This window comes from Cervus elaphus, chromosome 5 (assembly GCF_910594005.1).
Source record: "Cervus elaphus chromosome 5, mCerEla1.1, whole genome shotgun sequence".
Classification (NCBI taxonomy): domain Eukaryota; kingdom Metazoa; phylum Chordata; class Mammalia; order Artiodactyla; family Cervidae; genus Cervus; species Cervus elaphus.
In genome coordinates, this window is record NC_057819.1 from 124,241,322 (window position 1) to 124,266,573 (window position 25,252).

The window sequence follows — 25,252 nt, forward strand, 5'->3', positions numbered from 1 at the left end:
CAGGAAACACAGGTTTGATCCCTGATCTGGGAGGATCCCACGTGGCTCAGAGCAAACTAAGCCTGTGCTCTAGAGCCCAGGAGCTGCATGTGCTCTGAGCACAGAGCCCATGTGCTGCAACGACTAAAGCCCATGCTCCCTAGAGCCCATGCCCCCCAAGGAGAGAAGCCACCGTAATGAGAAGTCACGCACCACAATTAGAGAGTAGCTCTCACTCAGAGATTAGAGAAACCCACCTACCCCACTCCCAAATGCCCACATCTTAATCCCTGGAACCTGTGAATATCCCACATTAAATGGCCAGAGGGACTTTGCAGGTGAGATTAAGTTAAAGAATATGAGATGAAGGGCTACCATGGGTCAGAGAGTGGTGTAATGGAAGAGGCGGGAGAGAGTCTCATTGGCGAGGAGGGTTCAGCTCACCGTTGCTGCATTCGGTGCCCCGAGCTATGATCTGGAGTAGCCCCTAGAAGCTCAGGAGGATGTGTAGGCGACAGCACACCTCAGACCTGTATGCTCGGGAGACTGAATTCTGCCAACAACCCGAAAGAGCAAGGGAGCCTCCAGAGAGGAAGCAGCAGCCCTGCTAACACCTGATTTTAGCCCAGTGAGACCAAGTCAAACTTCTGACCTACAGAACTGTGATAGAATAAATCTCTTATTTTAAGCCACGGAGATTGTGGTAATTTGTCAGTAGCAATGGAAAAACTTTTAAAACTCAAGGGGAACAAATCCAAGTAAAAAATAGGCAAAATACCTGAATAGATGCTTCACCAAAGATTTATGAGTGACATAAGTCCAGGAAAAGATGCTCACCATCTTCAGTCATTAGGAACACAAATCACACCCATGAAATCCACTGTCTGGAATGGCTGAAATTGAAGAGACCAGACCAAGCCACAGCGAAGCTGGTAGGAGCACAGAGCAAGTCACTCACTTTGGAAAATAGTTCAGTCACACACACACCCCCTCCATATGACCTGACTGTATCATGCTTGGTGTCTGCTCAAGAGAAGTGAAAACGTCCATTCACACTGGTCCACGACTGCTGACCACATCTTTATTCCTAACAGTAGAAGGCTGAAAACACTCTTAACACAATTAAAATTTGATAAACCATGTGGCACCTCCGTACCATGGAAAACTATTTGGCAATGAAAAAGCACACATACAACATGGATGAATCTCAAAGTAGTTAGATTAATATTAGCCCCCCCTCCCCCCAAAAAAGCTGTATGATTCCATTTATAGAAAATTCAAAAAAATGTAAACTAATTTATAGTGACCAAAAGCAGACCAGTGGTTGCCTGGGAACGGAAGTGTGGGCGTAGCAGCTTTAGTCCATAGAGCCCTTGAGCAGGGTTGGGGAGGGCATGCATCTCCCACCAGGTGACTGACACCAGGCCTGGCTGGCTGTTCTCCAGTCACCTGAGAGAGGATACTAGGGTGTGAGGTGATGGGCTGTGAGGTTGCTGCTCAGAGTGCACAATAAAGCATACACACTCTGCCCAGAAATGTCCAGGGGCCCATCAAGGATGGAGTCCTACTTCTGTGTCAAGACCTTCAGGCGCATCCTTTTGTTGAAAATAATTGCACTTCAGATTGAGGGTTCCCTGAATCCTGTGAACTCTGCTGAGTTGTTGGGGGCAGTAGCCCCCAGTTCTGTGCTTTCATCGGGTCCCAGCAGCAGGGCCTCCCGAGGTGGGGGGCCTTGCGATGCAGGTACCACCCCGTCCAGGCACCACTTCTGCGTCATAGGTGGGCAGTGGTGGCTGACAGTGCACACACATTGCAGTGACAGGCTACAGAGGAGCAAAGCTTCCAGTAAACATTACCAATATAGGGCACCCCTCAGGGCATTGATACTGGCATCTGGGCAGAAGACTCAGATGAGCTGCTGGCCCAGAGCCCGGGACACAGACTCACAAGCAGATCTGGGTGTTCAAGGACGTCAGTGCCATGTGACTCGGGGTAAGCACTTCTGACCCAAGGCCCCTACTCCGCCGACTGAGGGTGCACATGCTGGGCCACTGGGAGGTCTGTAAAGGAGCAGCATACCACTGGGCCCCGGGTTAAGACCAGCTGATGACAAACTGCTCTCCCATGGTCAGCGAGACAGGGATGTCCAGAGTCTAGGGACAAGAAATAGGAAAACTGGGTTGGCAACCGAAGTGAGGCAGACTGGAGCCTGCAGATGCGGGTGGGCGGTGGACATGGGGCCTGGCCCGGCCCTGGGAGTCTTGCTCTTCCCTCCCAGCACTCCTGGCAGTGGCCGCCTCAATCTGCTTTGGAAATGAGCTGCCGTTTAACCAGGGGCCGACAACGTGGACACGGGCAGAGGAAAGATGTGAAGTGTAAGGGGCTATGCTCCCCACTCTTCCGTGAAGTTCCGCTCCCTCTCTGCCCGTGTAACACTCAAGTGTCCTCTCCCTGCTGGACGGGGGTCCCGTGAATGCCAGCTCAGCGGGCACCTCCCACCCCCTCACCCACCCTCAGAGACAGGCCCTCTGGCCCCAAGTGTGGGCTCTCTTGCCTCTGTGTCAGGGCTGAAGGTGAAGTTGGAGACAGGAACGCTGTTGCAGAGGACCTGATGAGGGGCTGTGGCCACCCCCAGGACGGTCACATTCCTCAGCTGCAGGCTGGCCCCCTCACTGCTCACATGCACCAGCTTGTTCACAATGGTGTTCTGGCCGGAGCAGAGAGACAGGACCAGAGGTGTGAGCAGATGGTCTGGGGCAGCAGGCCCCACTCGGGCAGGGTCTCTGGGCAGCACACCCCCTGCAACCCCTGGGATGCTGGCACAGTGCAGGGAACTCTGGTCAAGGCACTTGGCCCACGGGCTCTTCTCCTCTTCAGTCTGGTTGAGCCGGTGGTAGGTGGCCATCCCAGGACCCCAGGCCTCGCTACCCTCACCGAGTCAGGATAGTCACCCCAAGATGGCCCCCAGCCTGGGCGGATCCGACTCACGTTCTTGGCCAGGAAGATGAGCTGCGTGTAGTCCCCGCCGTCCAGCACTCCCAGGCTCTCCCCATCATCCCAGAACAGCTCCCCTTGGGCCTCCCCACTGGCGGTCAGGGCCACAGCCAGGGCCATGGGTTGCTTGCGGGACTCTGTGGTCGTGAGGGCAGGGCCCTGGGAGGGGGTGGCCCACGTCACTGTCCCAAGCCTGGTGGAGGCCTCCAAACCCAGGTGTGAGGGATGCTAGGCTAGGACAGTGCCGTAATGGAAGAAACCAAGATCCACAGGACAGTCTACAGCCAAGTAGCCTGGAGGCCTGTGGAGACCACTCTGACCCAGGGGTCACCTCAGAGGACACAAGGCCCATGGAAGTTTGCAGACTGACTGTTTTCTGAGAAGGGCCAATGAAGCTCTAGAAGGCCTCCCCCTCTGCCTGGCCTGGGAGCAAGTCAGTGCAGGGATGTGTCCTTCCCTAGCCCAGGTCATCTTCACCCCTCAGAAGCATCATCTCTCTCTGGGGGCGGACCTCCAGCTGGAAAGAGGCATGTAGGGGCCCAGCAGCCCCAGGGCTGGACAAATGGGCTCAAGGGCCCGGTCCACATACCTGCATAGGGATGATGTGCCCAGCCCGGAGGTGGATGTTGATGGTGTCCAGCGGGGCGGACAGCGTCACCCACTGCCCCTTGCTGTGGATGGTAGATATGAGGGGTGCAGGAGGTGGGAGGCTGCCAAAGGCCTCCATTGGTACCTGGAGGGGGATGTCATGTCACAAAGGGTCCTGGGCAGTGCCAAGACCCTGTGCTGTCTTTGGGAGGCAAGAGCGGAGACTGGGCCCCACAGTGGGGACAGAGCATGAGAGGCTGGAGCCAGGGCTCGGGTGGGGCTGCTCAGAGGATGGGATAAAGGGCAGGAGTGTGGAAGCAGGAGAACTGGAGTCCTGGCTCAGTTTGGTGGCAAGTCACCCATCCAGCCTCAGTTTCCCCATCTAGAAAATGGGTCCTGCAAGGATCTCACAAGATGATGCTAGTGGAGCAGCTCCAGGTGAGGGCCCTCATGTAGCCAGGACCCCTCCATACCAACAATGCCAGAGGGAGGACCTCTCCACCATCTCCCCCATCCTCCCAGGCTTCAGGGCCCCAGGACTCACCTGGGTCTGCAGGTCGTACCATGTGCCCTGGGGGAAGTAGCCAGTGACTTCAACCTTCTCAGCCTCGAGCACCGGGGTGATAAGCAGAGCCTCCCCCCACAGGAGCTGGCGGTCCACAGTCCAGGTGCTGGGGTCCTCAGGGAACCTTCAAACAGGAAAGACTGGCAGGGCGGTCTGGTAACCTCTGAGGTCAGTGGGCTCAGGGGGCCCGTGGGGAGGTTTGGAAAGGAGCTGAAGGACCTGGGTTACATGTGGCAGGGCTGGTTCTAGCCAAATGGAGTCAAGGCAGGAGCCAAGAGTAACCGCTCCTTGCCTGATTATCCGGGCATGACCTGTTCACATTTCCTACTTGCAAACTGTGCTCTTGCCCATGTGTTTTATTTGGTTCTTGATATTAGTCTTACACTTGGTCTGAGTTTCTGTACATTAGGGAAAGTGTCATTTTATTGACAAGTGAAAGTCACTCAGTCATGTCCGACTCTTTGTGACCCCATGGACTATACAGTCCATGGAATTCTCCAGTCCAGAATACTGGAGTGGGTAGCCTTTCCCTTCTCCAGGGGATCTTCCCAACCCAGGGATCGAACCCTGGTCTCCTGCATTGTAGGCAGATTCTTTTATCAACTTAGCCACGAAGGTTTTCTGCTATTCATTTGCCTTGACAATCTATGTTCAGAGCAGTTTTCTGTTTATTTTTCTGTTTATGTTCAGAGAAATGTTATTTTTTTTCCTCTAAATTAAACCTCCTTCCTTTGCTTTTTGCTTTTGATGCTTAGAAAGCCCTTTCTTGCCAGAGCAGAGGGAAACATCGACTTCTGTTTTCCTGGGGCTTTTTCTACAGCTTAATTTTTGACATTTAATTCATCTGGAATTTAAGTTTGTATGAGATGAGAGGAAATAGATTTTTGCAAATAGCTTACTAACTACCACACTACTGAAAAATCCTTTAACCCTCTGATTCAAGGAGCCATTTTACAGGATGGTAACTTCTCAGGTATACTGAGTCCTATCTGGGGGATAGCTATTGGATTTCTTCGGTGGTCTTATTACCTTAAGCCCCAAACGGATTCAATCATGGTCGACTTACAACTTGTTTTGCCATCTGGGAGGCCTGGTCTGTACTCAGTGTTCATCATGGGATTTTCTGTTATCGAGGGCTCCTAGCCCTGAACTGCTGGTGCAGGGGTTACCTCAGTGGGGAGGGCCCAGATTTTGCTGCCACCTCCCTCCTCTTGGTGCCTGGAACACCCAACGCAGGAGGGTGGCTGTCCTGGGGTCAGTGGGCCTGAGGCCATCGCTCCCAACCCAGGCACTCACTCCAGGAAGAGGGGCCGGGCCACCGTCTCGCCTCTGACGTGGGCCCCGTGGAACAGCGTGTAGAGATAGGGCAGCAGCACGTAGCGCAGGGTGAAGGCCTTCCTCATGGCTTGTTGCGCCGTCTCACTGAACCTGTACGGTTCCTGCGGCTGTGGTGGAGGGCGTGGCGGAAGCATCTGGGATCTGGGGTGGCAGTCCCCCAGGCTCCCCCACCCCAGGAGATCCGGCACTTTGGGCCAGCCAGGGCTGGGATCCCTGGCACAGAAAGCGGTGTTCCCCAGGGCACAGCCTCCCCTGCCGTCCCTGCCCTACCTGGCTGTTCAGGGCATTGTGGTTCCGCATGAAGGGGTAGAAGGCCCCCAGCTGGGTCCAGCGCACACACAGCTCCTCTGAGGTGTTGCCCAGGAAGCCACAGATGTCGGCCCCTACCAGGGGCACCCCCAGCAGATTGAAAAGCAGGATTTCTGGAGGGCAGAGTCAGACAGGTCTGCAGACGCCACAGCTGGGCCTGTCCAGGAGCCTGACAGACATTGTCTGTTGAACTGGCGAGGAAGGAGGATCCCTCCCGAAGACCCTCCCACTCAGCCCCCACCCGACGGCTGGCGCGTCCTGTACTCGTGGTTTCAGTAGAACAGCCTGCTGTATCTGCTCCCTAACACCTAGGGTGTGCAGGGCAAACTAGATCGGTCGGGGATGAATTGAATCCCCTCCCCACCCCACAAAGGTTAAGTCCTAGTCCTAACCCCCAGTTGCTGGGAATGTGACATTTGGAAATACGGTCATTGCAGACATGATCAGGTTGAGGACATCAGGGTGGGCACTGATCCACCATGACTTGTTTCCCTATCAGAAGAAGGCATCAGATACAGGAAACACAGAGGGTCCCAAACAAGATGAACTCAAACAGACCTACACCAAGACACAATTAAAATGGCAAAAGTTAAAGAGGATTCAGGCCTGACCCGCCACGCTGGCCCCAGGATGAAAATCAGAGCCAGTCAGCACCTGTGGGCAGAGCCAGCAGCAGCTTTGTGAAGGAAGAATGGACTCAGCTCGGCAGGACGTCACATACACGACATCACATATGCATCACACGTGAAAGCGAGCCTGTGACTAGGAAAGCACTTCCAGGCTGGAGGGTTTAATGGAGGCTCTCTTCAGCTGTGACTTCAGGGGGTCACCTCTACCCTCTCCCCAGGGCTCCTGAGCCATCCCTGGGCCTAAGACATCTGCAGCATCAGAGCTCTTGAAACAAAAGTCAAAATTCTCTCTGCAAGGTGGAGCCAGGCACTGAGACAACAGCGGTGGGGGCGCCCTTTGGACTGAGCTCAGATATAGTTTTCACGCAACTCAGAATGTGGTCATCAGAAGGGATGTTCTAACAAAGCATGAATCCAAGATGGGATGCTGGGAAGAGGGGCACCACAGGTGAGCCTACTCACAGGAGTTGGCGGCAGGCCCCACCCCATCCCAGCAGCATCTCTTTGAGGACCTGGCTCTGGACAAACTCCCCTGGAGAGGGGTCCACCCTCCACTCCTCGCCCCACCTCCTGACAGGTGTGCTCACCTGGCACAGAGTAGGAAAGCTGCTCCCAGTTGCTCCACACATCCCCTGTCCAGTGGCCGGAGTATCGGCCGTGGCCGGCAAAGGTTGAGCGAGAAATCACGAAGGGACGCATCCCTCGAGCCTTCACCAGGGCCCTGGGTGGAAAGAGCTGTGCTGAGCGGGGTCACCAGGAACCTCGTCACTGCCAGCAAGAGCGCCTGGCAGTGCAGCAGGGAGGGTGGGCTGGGAACAAGGAGCCGGATAGCTGAGGGCTCTGCCTGTGTCTGCCAGGCAGTCAGCCCTGCCACCCAACTTACCCTCAAAATGCACGTGTCCCAGGCTGGACAAACATCCCTTGAAGCTCAAGGAAGCCAGAGGTCCTGACCAGCCCTGGCTTCCCTGTCTCGTCACTATGCCCTTCCTCTGAGGCACCAGGCATGGAGCCGGAGGGTAAGAGGGGTTAGTATAGGGGTGGCAGGGGCCCTGGGGGGAACCTGGGCTTCCTTCTCTCCTTCCCCCACCCTGGCCCCTCACCTGTAGGAGGCTAAGGCTTCAGTCAGGCCATACAGGTTGTGCAGGTCATAGTGTGTGGACAGGAACTGGTGGCTGGAGGCGCAGATGGTGGCTGCCCGGAGGGTCCCGCCAACCACCCCTGGAGAAGAGGGGGCTGTTTCCTTGGAGCCTCCGCCCAGCAGGCTGGTGCCCCCCACATCCTGGAGCTCCTTGGGACCTGGGTACAGTCTCCACTTCTCCAAGGACAGGACGAGGTGGTGCCACAGCCTGGCCTCTGCAGACCCAGACTTCACCTCTGCCTGCTCTTGAACCAGCTGCGCCTGGAGCACCCCCTCTGAAGGGTCTCGCCTCAGCAGCACATGCCCGGTCAGCATCACATGGCTGGGGCCTCCCCACATGAACCTCACTCCTGAGGCTTCACTCACATGCCCCGGGCTCCTGCTGTCCATCAGCTTCTCAGAAACCAGGGCTTCAAGCCTCCCAAACCAGAGAAGGGAAATCCCTTGATTTGAGCTATTAAGTCCCCAGCTGACTAGTGCTGGGAACAGGCGGGTGGAGGCAGGCAGGGATTGGGGACAGCTCACCTGGCATGTAGGGCGGGTTCTCCAGGTTGTTGTCCGGGCAGCCATCCACTGAGCCCCTCACGAAATTGGATGGCTCATTCATATCCTGTGAGAAAGGACCGGGGGGTGGGCATCCTACCTGGTGCAGGGCATGGGGCTGGTCCCCAAGGCCACAGGACACCCAGGGGCAGGGCCACACTCACGATCCACATGCCATCGAAGGGCACTTGGGCGTGGAACTCGGTCACCATGTCCTGCCACCAGTCAAGAGCCTCGGGGTTGGTGAAGTCGGGGAAGGCGGTGAGTCCGGGCCACACCTGGACAAGAGGTCAGAGGGCAGACGGGGCCCCTGGAGCCTGCACAGAGGTCCTGGGCAAACCAGCTGTGGGCAGGGCTGCAGCCTCACTCATCTCCCCTGGGGGTGGGTGGACTGCAAGGGGGAGGAGCATGGGGAAAGGCCCCAGAAGCCACACTCCTGGCAGCCTTCTTCCTGGTCCTTGGCTTGCCCTGGGGAAGAAGCAGGGACTCTTCTGGATGCACCCCTGCACCCCCCCCCCTCACCGCATGGAAGCCCCTGGGGACCCAGAGGATGTAGAGGACTCTGAGGTCTCCCTGAGGAGCTTTAGAGCTTGCGTCTGAACTGCCTGCAAACAAGGGCCCCTGACACAAGGATTCTAGGTGGCCTGCCTTGTCAGAAGCCACTCTCACCCCCAGCTGTGAACCCCGCCTTCAGTACCACTGGCCGGAGACCCCTCTTTCTCTCCCTCGCCCCCCAGGCCCCACTGTACCTGCCCAATCAGTGGCTGCCCAGTCTCATTGGTGATGAAGACCCCTCGCCTCAGACCCTCATCGTAGGGTCGGTAGGTCCCAGCAGGGCCTGAGCTGCTGATGGCAGGATCCTGGAGAGAGAAACCAGTCAGGGTGAGAAGGAAACGCCTGAAACCTTGGCCCCATTGCTGGGAAAATGCTCTCCCTAAATGTTAGCAAGGCAGAAGTGGATGCGGCTTCATGTGAGTCAACATGTGGAGGTGCACGCGACCCGCCCCCGGATGGCCAAATGGGGAGCACCTGGATGCAAGAGTTACTCTTGCTTGAAGGGCCCAGAATTTCACAAATGCTTTACAGTGACCATTTATTTCATTTAGAAATAAAAATAAAAGGTCTGCACCTGCCCTCCTTACTCTGAGTTAGTGGCCCTGGACACCACTCCCTTCAGAGGGGCCACGAGGATAGAAATGACCATCAGACCAATTCCAAACGGATTTCCTCTGCTGAGGGGCATCCACGGTGGCGACTACTTGGTTGTCTCAGCTCCCCCTCCCCACCTCCTCCTCCAGGCACCCCCCACAAACTATACCAGCCTGAACTGCATCCCTCTGGCTGCGGGGACTGGCCTAGGGAAGTGTGTCCTTGTGCTGAACCACTCAGAGCCTGCCCTGCTCCCCATAAGGCAGAGCTGACCACAGGGAGGAAAGGCAGGGGTCTCACGGAGCATTCCAGCTGCCCCGGCACACAGCTCCACCTGGCCTGCCCAGAGCTGAGTGGTGTCAGCTGAGTGATACGCTCACCACTTGCTTTCAGCGGTTCAAGCAACTTACAGCTGCAAAGATCCTGAGCAAAGACACGTTTCCAGGGACATCACTGGACCACAAAGGCCAAGTCTATAAATCTGATAGTCCCTCAATACCAAAGACCCTCAGAAATGTCCTCCGTGCCCATGGCAGGTCAAGGACGATGCCACTGAGAGTTGGAGCCACCAGACGCTGGGACCCTTGGCTTCCAAAAGAGCCCGCTCCACACAGGACCCAAGGGACACTCACCACGATCATGATGTACCGCCGACCGATCTGGTGGAGCTCCTGCACCATGGCCGGGAAGTCCCCGAAGTGGTCCTTGTTGAAGGTGAAGTCCCGTCTGGCATCCATGTAGTCGAGGTCATTCCACTGGACGTCCTGCAGCCACAGCACAGGGCGGTTGGGGCCCAGACTCGCCACCCCCACCCCCCAATGGGCCCCAGGCCCCTCCCCAGCACTCACCAGGGGGAAGTAGGCCCTGGTCATGTTCTCCACGACCTGGCGGGTGATGGCGGAGGTGGAGTAGCCCCAGCGGCACAGGTGGAAGCCCAGGCCCCAGTACGGCGGCATGAACGGGTAGCCTGGGGGCCAAGGTGACTGTGAGTGGGCAGGAGGGGCTGGGGAGGGAGCAGCCGGGACCGGGGCGAGGCCTACCCACGACGTCCAGGTACTGCTGCACCACGCTCTTGGGCTCCGGGCCCAGGAAGATGTACACGTCCAGGATCCCGCCTGTCGACCTCCAGCTGAGGGCTGGGCTGGGCTGGAGGACCACATCTGGAGGAAGCAGCCTTGGGGCTCAGGGACAAATACTCACCCCCCTTCCCCAGGGCCTTCAGCGCTGCACCAAGCACCAATGGGCCAAACACCTGCTGGAGAGGTCCTCCTGCAGGGAGCCCGGGGTCCCAGGGCAGTCACTGTGAGCCCAGCTCACTGAGAGACTTGGAGCAGGACAGGAAGGTGCTGAGCAGCCTGAGGCCCGCCCCCCCCCCCCCTTTATGGCCTTAGTCCCCTTCCTCACATCAGAGGTCTCACCTTAGGGGCACTGAAGGATAGAGCTGGCAGAGGCCATGGCCTACTGCTCATTTCTCAGAGAATGTACAAGGCTCAATCCCCTGCCCCTTCCTCTGAGACCTGCAACCTGTCAGGCAGGTACAGAGAGTCCCAGCCCCCTCAAGGTAGGAGGGGGTGTAGCTGCATCAGGGAAACCCTGGCTGGGGGCTTAGAAGCAGAACTGGCCAGAAGATGGGGAAGCCCCAGTGCCCCCATGCTTACCCATGGCGTTGCTATTCAGCAGGAACACCCCGTGAGCCAACCCACCATCCTCCAGGACCAGGTAGAAAGGGTGAGATCCGTATAGGTTCACGTTGGGCTGGGACATGGCAGACACCCCACTTTACGTCCTGGCCCATGAGGCCCCTCTGATCCCAGACCCCCTTCCGCCACCCCTTTACCTCAGGGGCGATGTCCCGGTTCCAGAGGGTGATCTTGGTCCAGTTGGTGCTGAGCATCAGGGACCCAAGATGTTCGGCAAGGCCTGTGATGTGCTGGGATGGCAGGGAGGTGGACAGCTGCAGAAACTGGTCCGCAAAGAACAGGGGGGCCACCGTGGTGTTCAGCCTGCCAGAAGAGACCAGGTGGCCTCGCATGAGAAGCTGACAGCCCCTTGAGCCCTGACCACAAGCGGCTGCTGCCCAAAACCTTCCAGTCCTGGGAGTTGTGGCTCTGAGTACCACCTCCCAGGAGGGCCAAACTGCTCCCAGACTTCATGGAACTGCCCAGCCAGAGGCAGTTAGGGCACTCCAAGGTTCCATAGGGTCAAGAGAAAGGATGAGACAAGTTAATAACTGCAGTGTCTGATAAATTGATATGTGCTGTGCTGTGCTTAGTCACTCAGTTGTGTCCGACTCTGTGACCCCATGGACTGTAGCCCGCCAGGCTCCTCTGTCCATGGGGGTTTTCCAGGCAAGAATACTGGAGTGGGTTGCCATGCCCTCCTCCAGAGGATCTTCCCAACCCAAGGATCAAACCCAGGTCTCCCACATTGCAGGCAGATTCTTTACTGGCTGAGCTACTTGGGAAACCCATATTGATGTGTCCTGTGTGATAAATAAATAAATAATAAAGCAGAGTATGGGGTGCTGCCTGGAGTGATGCAGCTCCTCTAGACTGGATAGGGTTTCTCAGCTGAGGCCCTGCTGATGTTTGCGCCGATCCCTCTGTGTTCTGGGCCGTCCTGTGTGCCGTGGGGAGCTGAGTGGAATCCCTGCATCCCCGCCTTGGTGGTGACAATGTCTGCAGCTGTTGCCAAGTGTCCCCTGGGGAAAATCACTCCCCATGGGCCTCCCTGGGGTGGACAGTGTGGGTGGGGGACCTTTGAGAAGGGGCCTTTGAAGGCTCGGGTGCAGGGAACAATGAGCACCAGGGCCCCCGGGGGCCATGAACAGCAAGGAGGCCAGAGCAGGAGGGTGGACCACAACAGGGTCAGGGACAATGCCCTCCAGCTCCCTGGCCCTCCCACCCAGGTTGGGGGCGGGGGGCACAGAGACTAGGCACTCACAGCACCCGTCCGTCCAGCTTCCGCCGCACGACCACCCCAAAGGGCTCCTCCGAGAACTCCACGCTGTACAGTGTGAACGGCGCCTGGCTGCCGACACGCGGGGTCTCCAAGGGTACCTCATAGCGTCTGTTGGCAGGATCTTTGATCTAGAGGACGAGAATAGTGTCATGAGGCCCTTGGTGGGTGGCCGCCCCTAACACCTGTCCACTCCATCCTTCACCCTCCAGAGGAGGGAGGAGTCAGTTCAAGTCCCCAGGGCGGCCGCACAGAGCATGGAGGTGTGGACAGACTAGTCCACACCCCTGAGCCTCAGTTTCCTATAGAGCCAGGAGAGCACCTCCTGTGGGCTGCCAGGTAAAATATAGAACACCAGGAAATCTGGGTTTCAGATACACAATTGTTTTTAGTATTAATATGTCCCAGATATTCTATGGGACATACTTATGCTTAAAAAAAAAAAAAAAAAAGACTAATTCCTCGGTTATCTGAAATTCAAAACTGTATTTTTATTTCCTGAATCTGGCAACATTTTTCTGCCTGGCATTCCTAGTCATATGGTGAATGCGAAAACATAATTAGATCACCCAACCATTGTCTGGGTACACAGTCATCACTCAGTAATTCATGGCTGTTGTTAACTACTTTGTTAAAATAACTGGGCATTACTGAACTGTGTACTACAGGCTCTCTCACCTTTGTGTTTGGACATTCATTCAGTGGACAAATTTTTACTGAGCACCTGCTATGTGCCAGACACTGTCCCAGCAGCTGGGAATAAATTGGACAAGAGGCCCTGCCCTCAGTGGCTGGGATCCCACCACCCACTGCCTGGAACGTCCCCCTTCCTGCCTCCTACTTTAGGTCCCAGCTGGGATGTCACTTCCTGGGGGGGCGAGAACCTAACCTTCCACCACCTCACTTTAAGCCCTGCCCTCTAGAACACTCCTAGAACCTCCCAGTCACTGTCTTAGTGACCCACTACCCACTGAATGTAGATGCCATGTCTGCTCACACCCAGACTCTAGGTGAGGGTACAATACACATCTATGCATTAATAAACACCCCACAGAGTCCGTCTTCAGGCTTCCCTGGTGGCTCAGATGCTAAAGAATCCACCTGCAATGCAGGAGACCTGGGTTCAGTCCCTGGGTTGGAAGATCCCCTGGAGGAGGGCATGGCAACCCACTCCAGTATTCTTGCCTGGAGAATCCCCATGGACAGAGGAGCGTGGCAGGCTACAGTCCTTGGGGGAGGTCTCAACGAGTCGGACACGACTGAGCAACTCAGCACAGCAGAATCCGTCTTCATCCACTGTCCACACACCCACTCTGCCCCTGCCCAGCCCCTGGCCCCCATCCTGCCCACCGTGAAGTGGAGTCGGCTCTCGGTCTCCATCAACACATCCAGCCTCAAGGTCATGATGTCCTTGGGGAAGAAGGTCGGGACGGCACGGGTCAGGGTGGCTGTGTACCCTGTCTCAGTGGTGGTCAGGTTCTCCAGCCTGTAACTGGGGTAGCTGGGAGGGAAGAAGCACCAGGGCTGCCCCATCTGGGCATCCGGAGGCCACTCTGCAGGCACGTAGCAGCAGCCGCGGGCCTCACATTGCTGCTGGGTGATGCCCTTGTCTGGGGCACAGTCGAAGCGGCTGTTGGGGGGCAGGTCGCACTGTGTGGGCGCTGCCCTGGGGCTGCCACGGCATTCTGGGCTGCTGGCTCCTGGCTGGCAAGCTTGGTGAATCTCGTCTTGGGAGAAGCCTCGTAGTTCTCGGGGGACCACCTCCAAGTCATGAAGCAGGATGTTCCCCAGGAGAGCCAAGGAGAGGAGGGTGCAGACCCCCAGCAGGGAGCGGTAGCAGGGTGGCCACCTCATCATGGGTGGGCAGTGGATCTAGGAAGTGGGCAGACAGAAGAACCAGGCTCAGTGGGACAGTAGGAGGACCAGGACCTCAGGAGACTCTCAAAGCAGCTTCCAGACTTGAACTTGGGGCTGGCCCAACAGTGCCCAGGGCGGAAGTGAGTGAGGGAGGGCAGACCTGGGGCAGGGAGGAAAATGGGAGAGGAGAGAAAAGTCCCAAACAGGGAGTTGCAGAATTCTGTGCATTGTGAAGTCTTCTAATATGTCACAAATTAATGCATCTAGAATGTCTGTCAAAATGACTTAATAACTTAACAAAGACAAAATAACAAAACAACTTAACAAAATGACAAAATGACTTGACAAAGACCCACATGACAGATCAAGCGGAACAAGTTCCCACAGTAGATGGAGTAAGTCCTGCTCTTGTATGAGGATTGTGGCCGAGGTGATTAAGTCTTGGCCAATGGGGCAGAAGCGCGCCCTCTCTCTGTCCCTCTCTGCTGACCTGGATGTGGATACAGCCTCTGAGGGGTCTTGGGCACCACAACCCAGGGCAACACTCAAGGATGGCTGAGCAAAGGAGAGAGGCCTGGCCCCCAGGACTTGGCAGGCGTAGCCCCTCCTGGCCCCTGCCCACGCGGGGTCTGGTTGTGGGTCTCTGCCACAGCCACTGCACCGGAGCCTCATTCTGGTGACTCTGGTGCTGACTGTTATTACCTGCATCTTGCTTATCTTTATGTAAGGAACATTGTTCAGCTCCTCTGAGGAGCAGCAGCCATGGATATGGGACTAAACATGCCAGGATTTTACTCGGGGAATCCTTTTTATCTGCTTGAGAGAAAATGCGGAGGTTGGCAAAGAGGCTGAGACCACCCACACGTACCCACCCTCCTGATCCCACAGGAGGCTGGTGGGTCCCAGAGCCCCAGACTGTCATGCAGGTTAAGGAAGGCTGGTGAAGGCAATGGCGCTGGGGGTCCTCAAGCCAAAGCTGGTCCTTAGAGGGGTCCAGGTCTCCCAGAAGAAGCCTGCCCTAGTGTTAAGGGCCAGGAGGTGGCCCCTTGCAGGAGATGGCAGTGATGCTGTCAGGGCACAGGAGCAGAACCTCTGTCAGCAAAGCTCCTTGTGGCAAGATGTCTGTGAGCTGCATTCTCACGGCCTCTGGAAACATGCAGATACTGGGGGGGAAAGTCACCCACCGCAGAGGTGCACCCACGTCACTGAGAGTCTGAGCCTGCCCCAAATAGACCAGTCAGTCACCTGGAACATTCTGGCCACCATACTTAACCAGTATGTTAAGTGTGAGAGCAAACTGTTTTCATTCACAACACTTCTGACACCAAAAGCGTGGGACTTTTTCACACTCAATTCAATTCAATTCTGACAAGAACTCCTGGATTAGCAAAGACCCTACATGTTGAGGGCTCAGTCCCATGAACTTCCTCCATCTCAGACACTAACTATGAGTTCCAGATTGTCACTTCCACTTCTGACCACGTGGCTATAAATTCCAGGGTTCACACAACACCCCTCACCTCAGGTTCAGTAACTGGCTAGAACAACTCACAGAACTCAGGAAAGCACTTTACTTGTTTATTATAAAAGATACAACCTAGGAATACCCAGATGGCAAGGTATGGACAAGGGGTGCTCAGCTTCTATGCCTTCTCTGGGCTGGCCACCCTCTGAGTAACAAAATGTGTTCACCAGCTTGGAAGCTCTCTAAACCCCAACTAAATGATGAGATCACTGACCACTGGTAATTAACTTAATCATCAGCCTCGCTCCTGGGAGTGAGGCCAGGTGAAAGTTCCCACCCTGGAATCCTGCCTTGGTTCTTCTGGGGACTAGCCCCCATTCTGAAGCTGTTTACAAGCCCCCAGTCATCTCATTAGCGTGAAACAGACATTCTTATCACCACCAAGATTCTAGGGTCTTTGGGGGTTGTGTGTTAGGAACTGGGGACAAAGACTGGGGATAAATATCTATTTTTTATACCACACAGTGTCCCAGCTCCACTTGATTCTGTTAGACACATCTGTGATCGTGATGATTCAGAAACTTGGGGAACTCAGAGTGGAAGGTCTTGGCCCTTCCCACCCAGACTTCAGAAGCTGAAGAGGTGGCCAGTGGCACAACCAGGGCAGCACCCCATCCCTTCCCTGTTTCGATTGTACAGACAGAGAAGACAGCCTAGAAGGGGGAAGAGATCCTACAATGGGGAAGCGGCACACTCACAGCGATCGACAATTTGGAGAGAAAAATGGGGAAGGACGGACGGTCAGTAGGTCAAGTGGTGCCCCGGAGGGCCTGTCGCCCCATTTTCTGGGCTGTGACTTTGAACCACTGCTCCCCAGGCCACGGTGGTGGTACGGACAAGCTTGATTCAGAGCCCAGCTCCACCACCTGCAGAGGCAGCTAAAGGGTTTTTAAACCTCCCGTGCCTCAGCTTCCTCCCTGTGAACGTGGGCAAGCACAGCCTTCCTCGCCCAGCTCGGGGGCAATGAATGGGTACCGTGGAGCTTCCGGGGTCCTGAGATGTTACTGAGGTCACTGTCGTCACTGCTGACCTCTGGCGCGCGGCCCTGGCACGATGCCCTCAATTCCTCTAAAAGGAAAGTACTGCCGACCAACCCTTCTATCGATCGACCCCTCCTTTCTCGGGCTTGAAGACTGCCTGGATCCGCCAAGCCTCCAGTCTGTGGGGTTGCCGCGGACCGCCCTGGCCCTGCCACTCGCTGGGACCACCCGCAGCCCCAATCCAGCTGTCAGGCCGGCTCACCTCCGCGCACGCGCGCCGGCCGCAGCAGCAACCTCGGGATCCAGCGCCCGCGGCGCAGTGGCGGCAAGTCACGTGACAGTCCCCTGCGCAGGCGCCCTTGGTGAGTGCTTGTCTCCGGGCGTGCGCCCTCTGGTGGTGGGGCGCGCAGGGGAATCCTCGCCCTCCTGGCCTCTGCGTCCCTGGAAAGTGGGAGGGGCCCAGGGGCCATGCGCACTGCAGGAGAGAGGCCTGGTTTCGCCTTTTGCGATCCGGGGAGGGTGTGACGGCCCCGAGTGAGCAGCTCTCCGCATTCTAGAGCCCTCCAGGCCCCTCCAGAGGCCTGACTGCGAGTTTAGCACCCAGAGGCCGAAAATTTGGAAGCAACTTAAACTTCTTCTGAAAGGAAAATGTTGTCATAACCCATAAAACTGTCATGAAAACATTCAATGACAAGGTACTTTTCATACACTGAGAAAAGGCCCATGTTAAGAGGAGCAAGCTTGTACTGCAAGAAACCAACACAACATTGTAAAGCATATGAGCTAAGTTGCTTCAGTCGTGTCTGACTCTTTTCGACCCCATAGACTGTAGACCACCGGGCTTCTCTGTCCTTGGGAATCTCCAGGCAAGAATACTGGAGTGGGTTTCCATGCCCTGCTCCAGGGGATCTTCCTGACCCAGAGATCGAACCTGGGTGTCTTCCATCTCCTGCAATGGCAGGCAGTTTCTTTGCCACTAGTGCCACCTGAAGTGAAAGTGAAGTGAAAGTGAAAGTCGCTCACTTGTGTCCCACTCTTTGCAACCCCAGGGACTATACAGTCCATGGAATTCTCCAGGCCAGAATACTGGAATGGGTAGCCTTTCCCTTCTCCAGGGCATCTTCCCAACCGTGGGATCGAACCCAGTTCTCCCACATTGCAGGTGGATTCTTTACCAGCTGAGCCATAGGGGAAGCCAAAAAATACTGGAGTGGGTAGCCTATCCCTTCTCCAGGGGATCTTCCTGACCCAGGAATCCAATCCAATGCAGGTCTCCTATATTGCAGGCAGATTCTTTACCAACTGAGCTATCAGGGAAACCAGCACCACCTGGGAAGCCCAAAGCAACTATACTCCAATAAAAATTTAATAATAATAATAATAAAAGAGGAGCAAGATTTTCAAGTGAAAAGTTGGATCCTGTGACCCTGTCAGGTGGAATCGGGCACAGAAAGCCCCACACAGCAGTGTCAGAGTGGGATTGAGGGCTTCCCTGCTTCTTTGTGGGGTTTGCGTTTCTGAAATATTTTAGAATAAATACGCTTTTTCTCGCACAGTCAGAAAAAAATTTTATTTTCCTGCTGAAACATTTAAAATTATCTTGTAGAACATTTTCCCTTTAAACTGCAGGGAAGGCATAGGTAGCAGGTGCTTGGGAATCATAGTGTTGGGGGAGATGCCCTGGGTAGACGAGGGCTGTGGACAAGTGGGCAGACAAAGGGAGGGTCTGTGTTTACACAGCTGTGTGAACTCACCTCAGGCTTTAGGCCTCCAAACACAGCCAGGGATTCACATCCCCCTGGACTTGCTCCCATAAATTGGGAATCTGGATTTAACCCATGCTGAAGGTGGGGGCAGGAGCAGAGGCCTGTATTTCCAGTTTTACTAGAAGTTAGCCCAATGTGGGAATGCAGGTTTGTGTTCACTGACACTGCCTTTGCAAGTGGAAGACTCACCAAAATGGAACTGCAAACGCAGGGATTTCCTACAAAAAAATTCCTACAATGCCCTGTCTCTCTTAAGTGGTGTCACTCTCTGAGGGTAGGAAGATTCCAGTTCTGATGACACTCAAGACTGGCCTCCTCCTTGTGTGTGGGGGTGTGGATTGGGGCTTTCTAGGACCCAGATGACTCCAGCCTTTTGGCGATGGACTGGCTGACCTTGAGCAGGGCCTCTTGGAACTGGGGGTACTCTTCCTTCACGTGGTGGAGGATGGTGCCAATGCTGACCAGCCTGTCATGCAGACGCTTGAACTCCATCATGAGTGACTGCTTATTGCGGAGCGTGAAGACGTACCGCCCGTCCTTCACGGCCTGCAGGTACTTGAGGCGCGTCTGCAGGGCCACGAGCTCAGAAAGATTCTTGGGAGGGACAAGTGACCCCATGTCAGGCTATGCGTGTTCAAAAGAGGACACCCGCTGGCCTGGCACGAACTCCGACTTGAGGATGCGCCAGTGGAGAGCTTGGCAGATCCAGGGGAAGGGGCTGATGGACCCGCCCTCACCCACAGTCCAACCTGCCAGGTGCCCACCACACCCGTCTCAGTTGATTGGGCCCAAACACTGAAGCCCTGAGTGACCCCTGTCTTCTGCTCACACCATATTCAATCCAGCAGAAAATCCCAGTGGGGCAGCTTTGAAATGACACGTGGAGTCTAATGACTTCTCGCTAGCCTGAGGCTACGCCTGGTCTGTGCATCCTTCTTAGGAACTGTGATGGCCTAAGACAGGCCCTGTGTCCACTCTTGGCCCTCACATCCCACACTCATCATGAGAACCAAATGATTGCAGTGATCCCAAGTCACTCTTCCCCACCCCATCCCTGAGGGAGCAGCCCATGGTCATGGTACTGCCCCCTCCAAGCCTTGGAAGCCCGGGGCCTTGGGCAGCCTCCACTCCTGCTGTACCTGGGGGTGCTCACTCCCTTGCCTCCCCTTCAAATTTTGACTCAAATGTCACTTCTCCTGTGTGGCCATCTCAGACCACCCTCCTTCCTAGCGCCGCCCCCATCCCCCCGACACCCCTTCTCTGCTTCCTCTTTCTCCAGAGTATCTGTCACCATCAGATATGAAGTATCAGTTTGCTTATTAGTTTGATTATCTGTCCTCCCGCCCTCAGAAGGTGACCTCAGGGAGGGCAGGGGTTGTCATCTTTTCTGATCACTGTACCCCTGGCACCCAGGAGAGTGCCGGCCTGTGGAGCCTTCATGAGCAATGTGAGGTGGATGACAGCAGTAGGTAGTGCTATGATCAGCCTGGGCTTAGCTGGGCCAGAGCAGGCCTTGCTGCTGGGTTCCTGTGGCCCTGAGGCTTGCCTACCTGTCGCTTGAGGGTCGCCAGCCGGTCCAGCTCAACTTCGAGCTCGTCGGCCTCAACCTGCGTCCTCGACAACTGCTCCTGTTTCTCCAGGAGGGAGTCACTCATGGATTTTTGAGATTCTTCCAGTTCCAGGATGGTTTGGGTGCACTCCTCGGTGGCCTGGGGTGGGAGCAGGGTGAAACAGGAACATCCTGGGACCCTGCCCCCAGTTATTCAGGGGACAGAGAAGAGTCAGGCAGGGAGGAAACCCCAGGACCCTCTAGGCACATAATCTGGGAGGAATTCCAAAGCTGGGGTGTAGGAGAGTGCTGCAGGTAGGGAGGCCAGCGAGGGAGCCATGGCCAGACCCTCTGTGGCAGTAGGGAGAAGAGGAATCTGTCGCCAACCTGGGCAGAGGAGGCCCCTGGGGAGCCAGGAGGGGTGGAGAGGGATGGACAAAAGAAAGTCCAGGACAGAAGAAAGTCCAGGAGTGGCCAAGATGGCAGAGAAATGCATAAACCAAGACCAGAAAAGACCCTCTGCACCTCCAGGAACGTCCGAATAAGCAGTTGGATCAACTCTATCATTTTCAGCTACCCTTTCCTCATGCAGGACTCCCCCGACCAGGGCTATCCCAACATTCTCCATCTGGTCCTCTGGGTGACACCATGAGGTAAGGGCCCATTTCACAGGTCAGTAAGCCAAGGTACAGACAGGTTGGACAACATGCCTGAGCCACAAGTAGAAGAGCAGGGCTGGGACCCATGGTGGGGCTCCAAGGCCAGGTTCTGTCTCGGGTAACCCTCGCCTCTCTGGGAGGGGTCACTGCTCCTGTCTCCACTGACAGATGGGGAACTGTGGGGGTGGGAGGTTTCTCACCCACTGAGACCACACAGCCGGCCAGTGGGGGCCAAGAGAAGTCTGAGCTCAGAGCCCTGCCTGGCGATGGCGAAACGAGGAGGTGCGGGGCCATAGCTGGTCCCCTCCCAGGGCAGGCACACACCGCATGGCTGGTCAATGTGGCCAGGTGGATGGGGACATGGGCTCGAGCGGGTGCCCTCCATGTTCCCATCAGCCCATCCCCAGCACCCACTGGGTGTCAGTGACACAGGGGCTCACACTCGTCACCAACACTCCGTGCTTCTCTGACGCCATTTCTGTTAGAAGAGGGGGCAGAAACGGGGCCGCTTCCAGCCCTGAGCTGCACCTGCCTCATGGCTCTTCTGTTAAACCCAAGACAAACTCCCAAGCAAAGGCCCGATCAGAGCAGGGCATTAGGGACACCCGGGAAGCACCTGTGGATCTGGCCGCCACTCTGTCTTGACCCAGAACCAGCACGTGGGGTGTGGGGCTCAGACTTTTGTCCCTCAGCGCAGAAGAAAGTGGCTTGTCTGACTCAGGAGCCGAGCTCCTGCCATCCCTCAGCCCCCACTGTCACTTCTCTTTCTCATAAAACAGCCCCGACAGCAGCTGGAGCTGCAGCTCCAGGAGTGAGGGCCAAGAGAGGCAGTAGGGCGGATGAGGTGGGGAGGGACCCCCCGAGAAGCAGGCTGGAAGGACCGAGTGAAATCGCAGCCCACATTGGAGAAAGTGCCTCAGAAACTCAGCGCTGGCTGGCCACGCACGGACGCCTGCCAGTGGGGCGGATGACCCACGCCGACCACCCGTGGACAGGTGGCCCGAGGTGGGGCCCCGTCCCCATAGCCCGGCCCCCACACCTTGTGAACATCCCTGATCTTCCGGCGGAGCTCGGCCTGCTTGTGGTGGAAGTCTGTCCGCGTGAACAGCTTCTTGTCCATCTTGCTCTGCCCCTCAGCCCGGGTGGAGATGGTATCTCTGCGGGTGACGGCCAGCTCCATGTCCCGGATCATCTTCTCCTGCTGCTTCAGGAGCTGCCCGTGCTTGACCTGGGTGCACAGGGCAGGTGACTGGGCAGGAGAGGGGCCCGTGCCACCTCCCACCACACCCAGCTGAACCAGGGGGGAACGCATGAGGGTGATGCCCCAGGAAAAAAGGAACTTGGGGGCTTTGTCAACTGGTCAGAATGATTTCAGTCCATGTCAGGATAATCAGGTCAGCAGGGCAACACTGAGAAACTGACAGAGACAGGGGTAGGTGGGGGCACGTGAGGACATGCAGCCAGGGGTTGGGTCCCGGAGTAGAAAAAGGACATTAGCCAAAAAAACAGTGATCTCTGATTAGAGTTCATAGTTTGGTTAACTATCACACCAAGGTTAATTGCCTTGTTAGGGAAAAGGCATTGTGGTTTTGTGAGATGGTGGCCTGAAGGGTCTCTGGGGCCTGGGGCTGGGGGCTGGGGTGTGGTGGGAGTGGGACTGTGAGGGGTGTGTGAGAGCTTTCTGCAGAGGAGGACATGGTCCATGTCTCAATGGGGTGGTGGCCACATTATGTACACTGGACAGTTAAAGTAAGTTCACATTACTGCATGTAAGTTTGTTTACTGTTTAGTCGCTAAGTCGTGGCCAGCTCTTTTGCGACCCCGTGAACTGTAGCTCACCAGGCTCCTCTGTCCATAGGATTCTTGGCACAAGAATACTGGAGTGGGTTGCCATTCCCTTCTCCAAGGGATCTTCCTGACCCTGTGATCGAACCCATGTCTCCTGCATTGCAGGTAGATTCTTTACTGCTGAACCACCAGGGATGCCCTGTAAATAAGTTATTCCTCAATAAAGTTGATTTAAAATAAGACGGGGACTCCCCTGGCAGTCTAGTGGCTAAGACTCTGCGCTCCCAATGCAGAGGGCCTGGGTTCAGTCCCTGGTTGGGGAACTAGATCCCACATGTTTCAACTAAAGATCCCATGTGTTGCAACTAAGACCCAGTAAAGCCAAATAAATAAATATCAAGACAGTGTGGATTTGGGCTCTTGGATCAGTGGACACAGAAGACAGCCCAGAAAGAGACCCCCCAAAAATATGGATGCTGATTTCCATGAGGATATCACTGTAACATTGTTTGTCATAACAAACATCACCACAATGGAGACAATCAACATCTTCACATCAACCTGGGAAGGTTTCATTAAACTATGTTGTATCCATAGTATATTCTGCAACTATTATAGAAAGTTAATGTCTGTATCATTAAAAAAAATAAGTTGCTGAGTTATATGTTTATTTTGGTAAAGGAAAACAAAACCGAAACACAGCTAGGAGGGAGGGGGCTGGCAGCCCCATCTGTGTGTGTGTGTGTGTGTGTGTGCACCTGTGTATGAGTGTGCGTCTCTGTGTATGTGTGCCTCTGTGTGTGTGTGTAAGCTTTGTGGTACAGTGTTTGACCTGCTGCAGCCACATACATGGCTTCTGTGGTTTGAAAAGTCAATTAAATGGAGTGTTTATTAAACTTATCAGTAGTGGATGCATTTGATCAGAATTCCTCTGGACTCAGCCAGTGGGGTTATTATTGACCATGTAATCGTAAGAGTGATGTCATATTTCTTTTTATGACCTGCTGTGATTTGCCTTAAGTTCCTGAACCTTTGGCTCAGTGACAGCCTGTGATTTAATTACCAGCCTTTTTTTTGGTAATGAAATCCAGCTAAAGATGACAGTAGAGAGAAAACATGACTCGACGGGGAAACGTGGGTGTGTTCCTTGCACTCTGTTACTGAGTGAGTCTTTTTGGTCCAATGGTGGGATACATCTCACAAATGGGTCATGAGATTGGGTGGGGATTGGTCAGAGTCAGCATTTAAAAACACTGGAGTACGTTGATTGCTTGGAGTGAGGGTAACATAGTGGTTTGTGACTCCCGTGCAGATTGCTGTGTGTCCTGTGGCCATTCTGGTGCAGTAAGAACACGAACTGGACAGGCGCTGGTGGAGAAAGTCAGCAGGGGGAACAGCGAGTTTCCTTGGAGTGCAGGCTGCTGTGCCAGAGTGGTTTCTTCCCAGGACCCCAAGCTCCAGGCCCCCCACACCTCCCTCCTTCCACCCACCTTCATCCTGTGTATCTCTGCCTTCATGGCCCGGATCTCCATCTGGCCTGTCTCAGAATCCACAGAGGCCCGCATCTCTTTTGCCAGTTGGATTTTTTTCTCCCAAAGCATGATCTGGTGTCTTTAAGGGAAGGGGAGGCAGTGTAAGAGCTGAAGAACAAAGGGGTTTTCTTTCTGATGCTCCGATGAGCATGGTGCACTGTGCTTGGGGTGTGCTGTGCTTGGAATGGGCTCAGAGCACAAAGAGCAGGGTCTGTGATGGGCTCTGGGAGACCCTTGCCTTCCTGTCCATGACAGGGTGCCCTTGCTGAGCAGGTGGCATGCACCCAGGCAAGGGTTTAAATAGAAACAAATGTCTCCCATTTTGGGACCAGAAGGTAAACTCAACTCCAGGGCCCGCCACCCTCACCTAGAGAGAGGGGGACAAGGGAGAAAGCAGATATGTAGCTTTAGGAGAAGCTGAGTAAGTCAAATATAAGTGATAGAAGTTGACATAAGGAGAAGTCAAAAGCCTAAATAGACCAAGAGCCTGAAAACTATTAAAATGTTAGCAAAGACATATGCCTCCCTCACCCCTGTTGTCTGAATGTTTGTGTCCCCACCCCGCAAATCTACATGTTGGAATCCTCATGCCGGGTCTTTGGTGGTGGTGGTGGGGGGGTGATGAGGTCATGAGGGTGAAGCCCCCATGAATGGGATTAGTGCGCTCATAAAAGAGACCCCAGAGAGCTCCCCTTCTCCTGCCACCCTGTGAGGACACCGTGAGGAGTCTGCAACCCAGAAGAGAGCCCTCACCCAACCTCACAAGTACCCTGATCTCAGACTTCCAGCCTCAAGAACTATGAGCAACAAATTCCTGTTGTTTATAAAGCCCACCCTGTGGTGGTGAGTTATAGCAGCCTGGAGGAACTAAGATCCCCTGAAAAAGTTCCAGGTAGTGTTATGTGTCAAAACACGGGGAACGGATGGTCCCTTTGCTGCTCGGCCCCTTGGAGATCCCATGACACCAGTGAGGGTGTGTGCGCACCGTGCAGGCTCAGGAGTCCTTCCAACTGGAAATGCAGACCCGTGCACCCCAAGGGGGAAGACATCCACAGAAAAATACACTACAAGGCTGCTTCAAAGGCAGACAGAGAAAATTGCACTACGGTTTAAAAAAAAAAAGAATGAAAGAAAGAGAAAATGGTAAAGGAAGAGGGCTGGATTAAGTGTGATTCTCCTTTCTACTCTGCACTCATTGCAATGGTTTACAATGCTTACCGTTGGGTCTGGATTACTCTTATAATCAGGCACCTGAAAGATCATACAGTTTTTAAAACGTCTGTCCTGAAGGAAGCCACTCCGCTTCCAATGATCACCATCATGGCTTTGCAGAAGGGCTGCCCGGAGGCACAGGACTCCGCTGTTCCCAGGGATCCGGCTCAGGTTCCAGGGCCGCGCCTCCCCCG

At 55.2% G+C, this 25,252-nt stretch overlaps 2 protein-coding genes across 3 annotated transcripts in view; both read right to left on the reverse strand.

Annotated features, from left to right (window-relative positions):
- Positions 1-1,040: 1,040 nt before the first annotated feature.
- Positions 1,041-16,934, reverse strand: GAA (alpha glucosidase). Of its 2 annotated transcripts, none has more exons than XM_043905297.1 (20): positions 16,815-16,934; positions 13,541-14,062; positions 12,176-12,321; positions 11,070-11,235; positions 10,891-10,987; positions 10,273-10,392; positions 10,081-10,199; positions 9,865-9,996; positions 8,833-8,943; positions 8,248-8,361; positions 8,066-8,150; positions 7,503-7,620; positions 6,990-7,123; positions 5,735-5,886; positions 5,423-5,571; positions 4,106-4,250; positions 3,563-3,706; positions 2,968-3,132; positions 2,534-2,686; positions 1,041-2,132 (listed from the first exon to the last, which is right to left on the reverse strand). In XM_043905297.1, the coding sequence occupies exons 2-20, from the start codon at positions 14,045-14,047 to the stop codon at positions 2,073-2,075; spliced, it is 2,817 nt and encodes a 938-aa protein (XP_043761232.1). In that variant the 5' UTR covers positions 14,048-14,062; positions 16,815-16,934; the 3' UTR covers positions 1,041-2,072. The 2 variants fall into 2 exon arrangements, with proteins under 2 accessions (XP_043761232.1, XP_043761231.1); XM_043905296.1 differs by lacking the exon at positions 16,815-16,934 and adding an exon at positions 16,548-16,752.
- Positions 16,935-18,106: 1,172 nt separating this feature from the next.
- The window catches only part of CCDC40 (coiled-coil domain containing 40), a 45,347-nt gene continuing 38,201 nt past the window's right edge, over positions 18,107-25,252 (reverse strand). Inside the window, exons 18-21 of the mRNA XM_043905298.1 lie at positions 23,805-23,925; positions 21,566-21,754; positions 19,869-20,027; positions 18,107-18,912 (exon numbers count right to left, since the gene is read on the reverse strand). Coding sequence (XP_043761233.1) covers positions 18,667-18,912; positions 19,869-20,027; positions 21,566-21,754; positions 23,805-23,925 — 715 coding nt within the window. The 3' untranslated portion in view covers positions 18,107-18,666. The remainder of the gene's footprint in view (positions 18,913-19,868; positions 20,028-21,565; positions 21,755-23,804; positions 23,926-25,252) is intronic.

Bases quoted from the DNA above. Each gene is read 5' to 3' on its own strand.
- GAA (XM_043905297.1), bottom strand. From the start codon at position 14,047: ATGATGAGGTGGCCACCCTGCTACCGCTCCCTGCTGGGGGTCTGCACC. The intron at 11,236-12,175 runs GTGAGTGCCTAG...CTCTTCTGGCAG, and splicing joins AAGCTGGACGGACGGGTGCT to GCTGAACACCACGGTGGCCC. The intron at 2,133-2,533 runs GCAAGAGAGCCC...TCTTGTCCCTAG, and splicing joins CCTTCAGCCCTGACACAGAG to ACTCTGGACATCCCTGTCTC.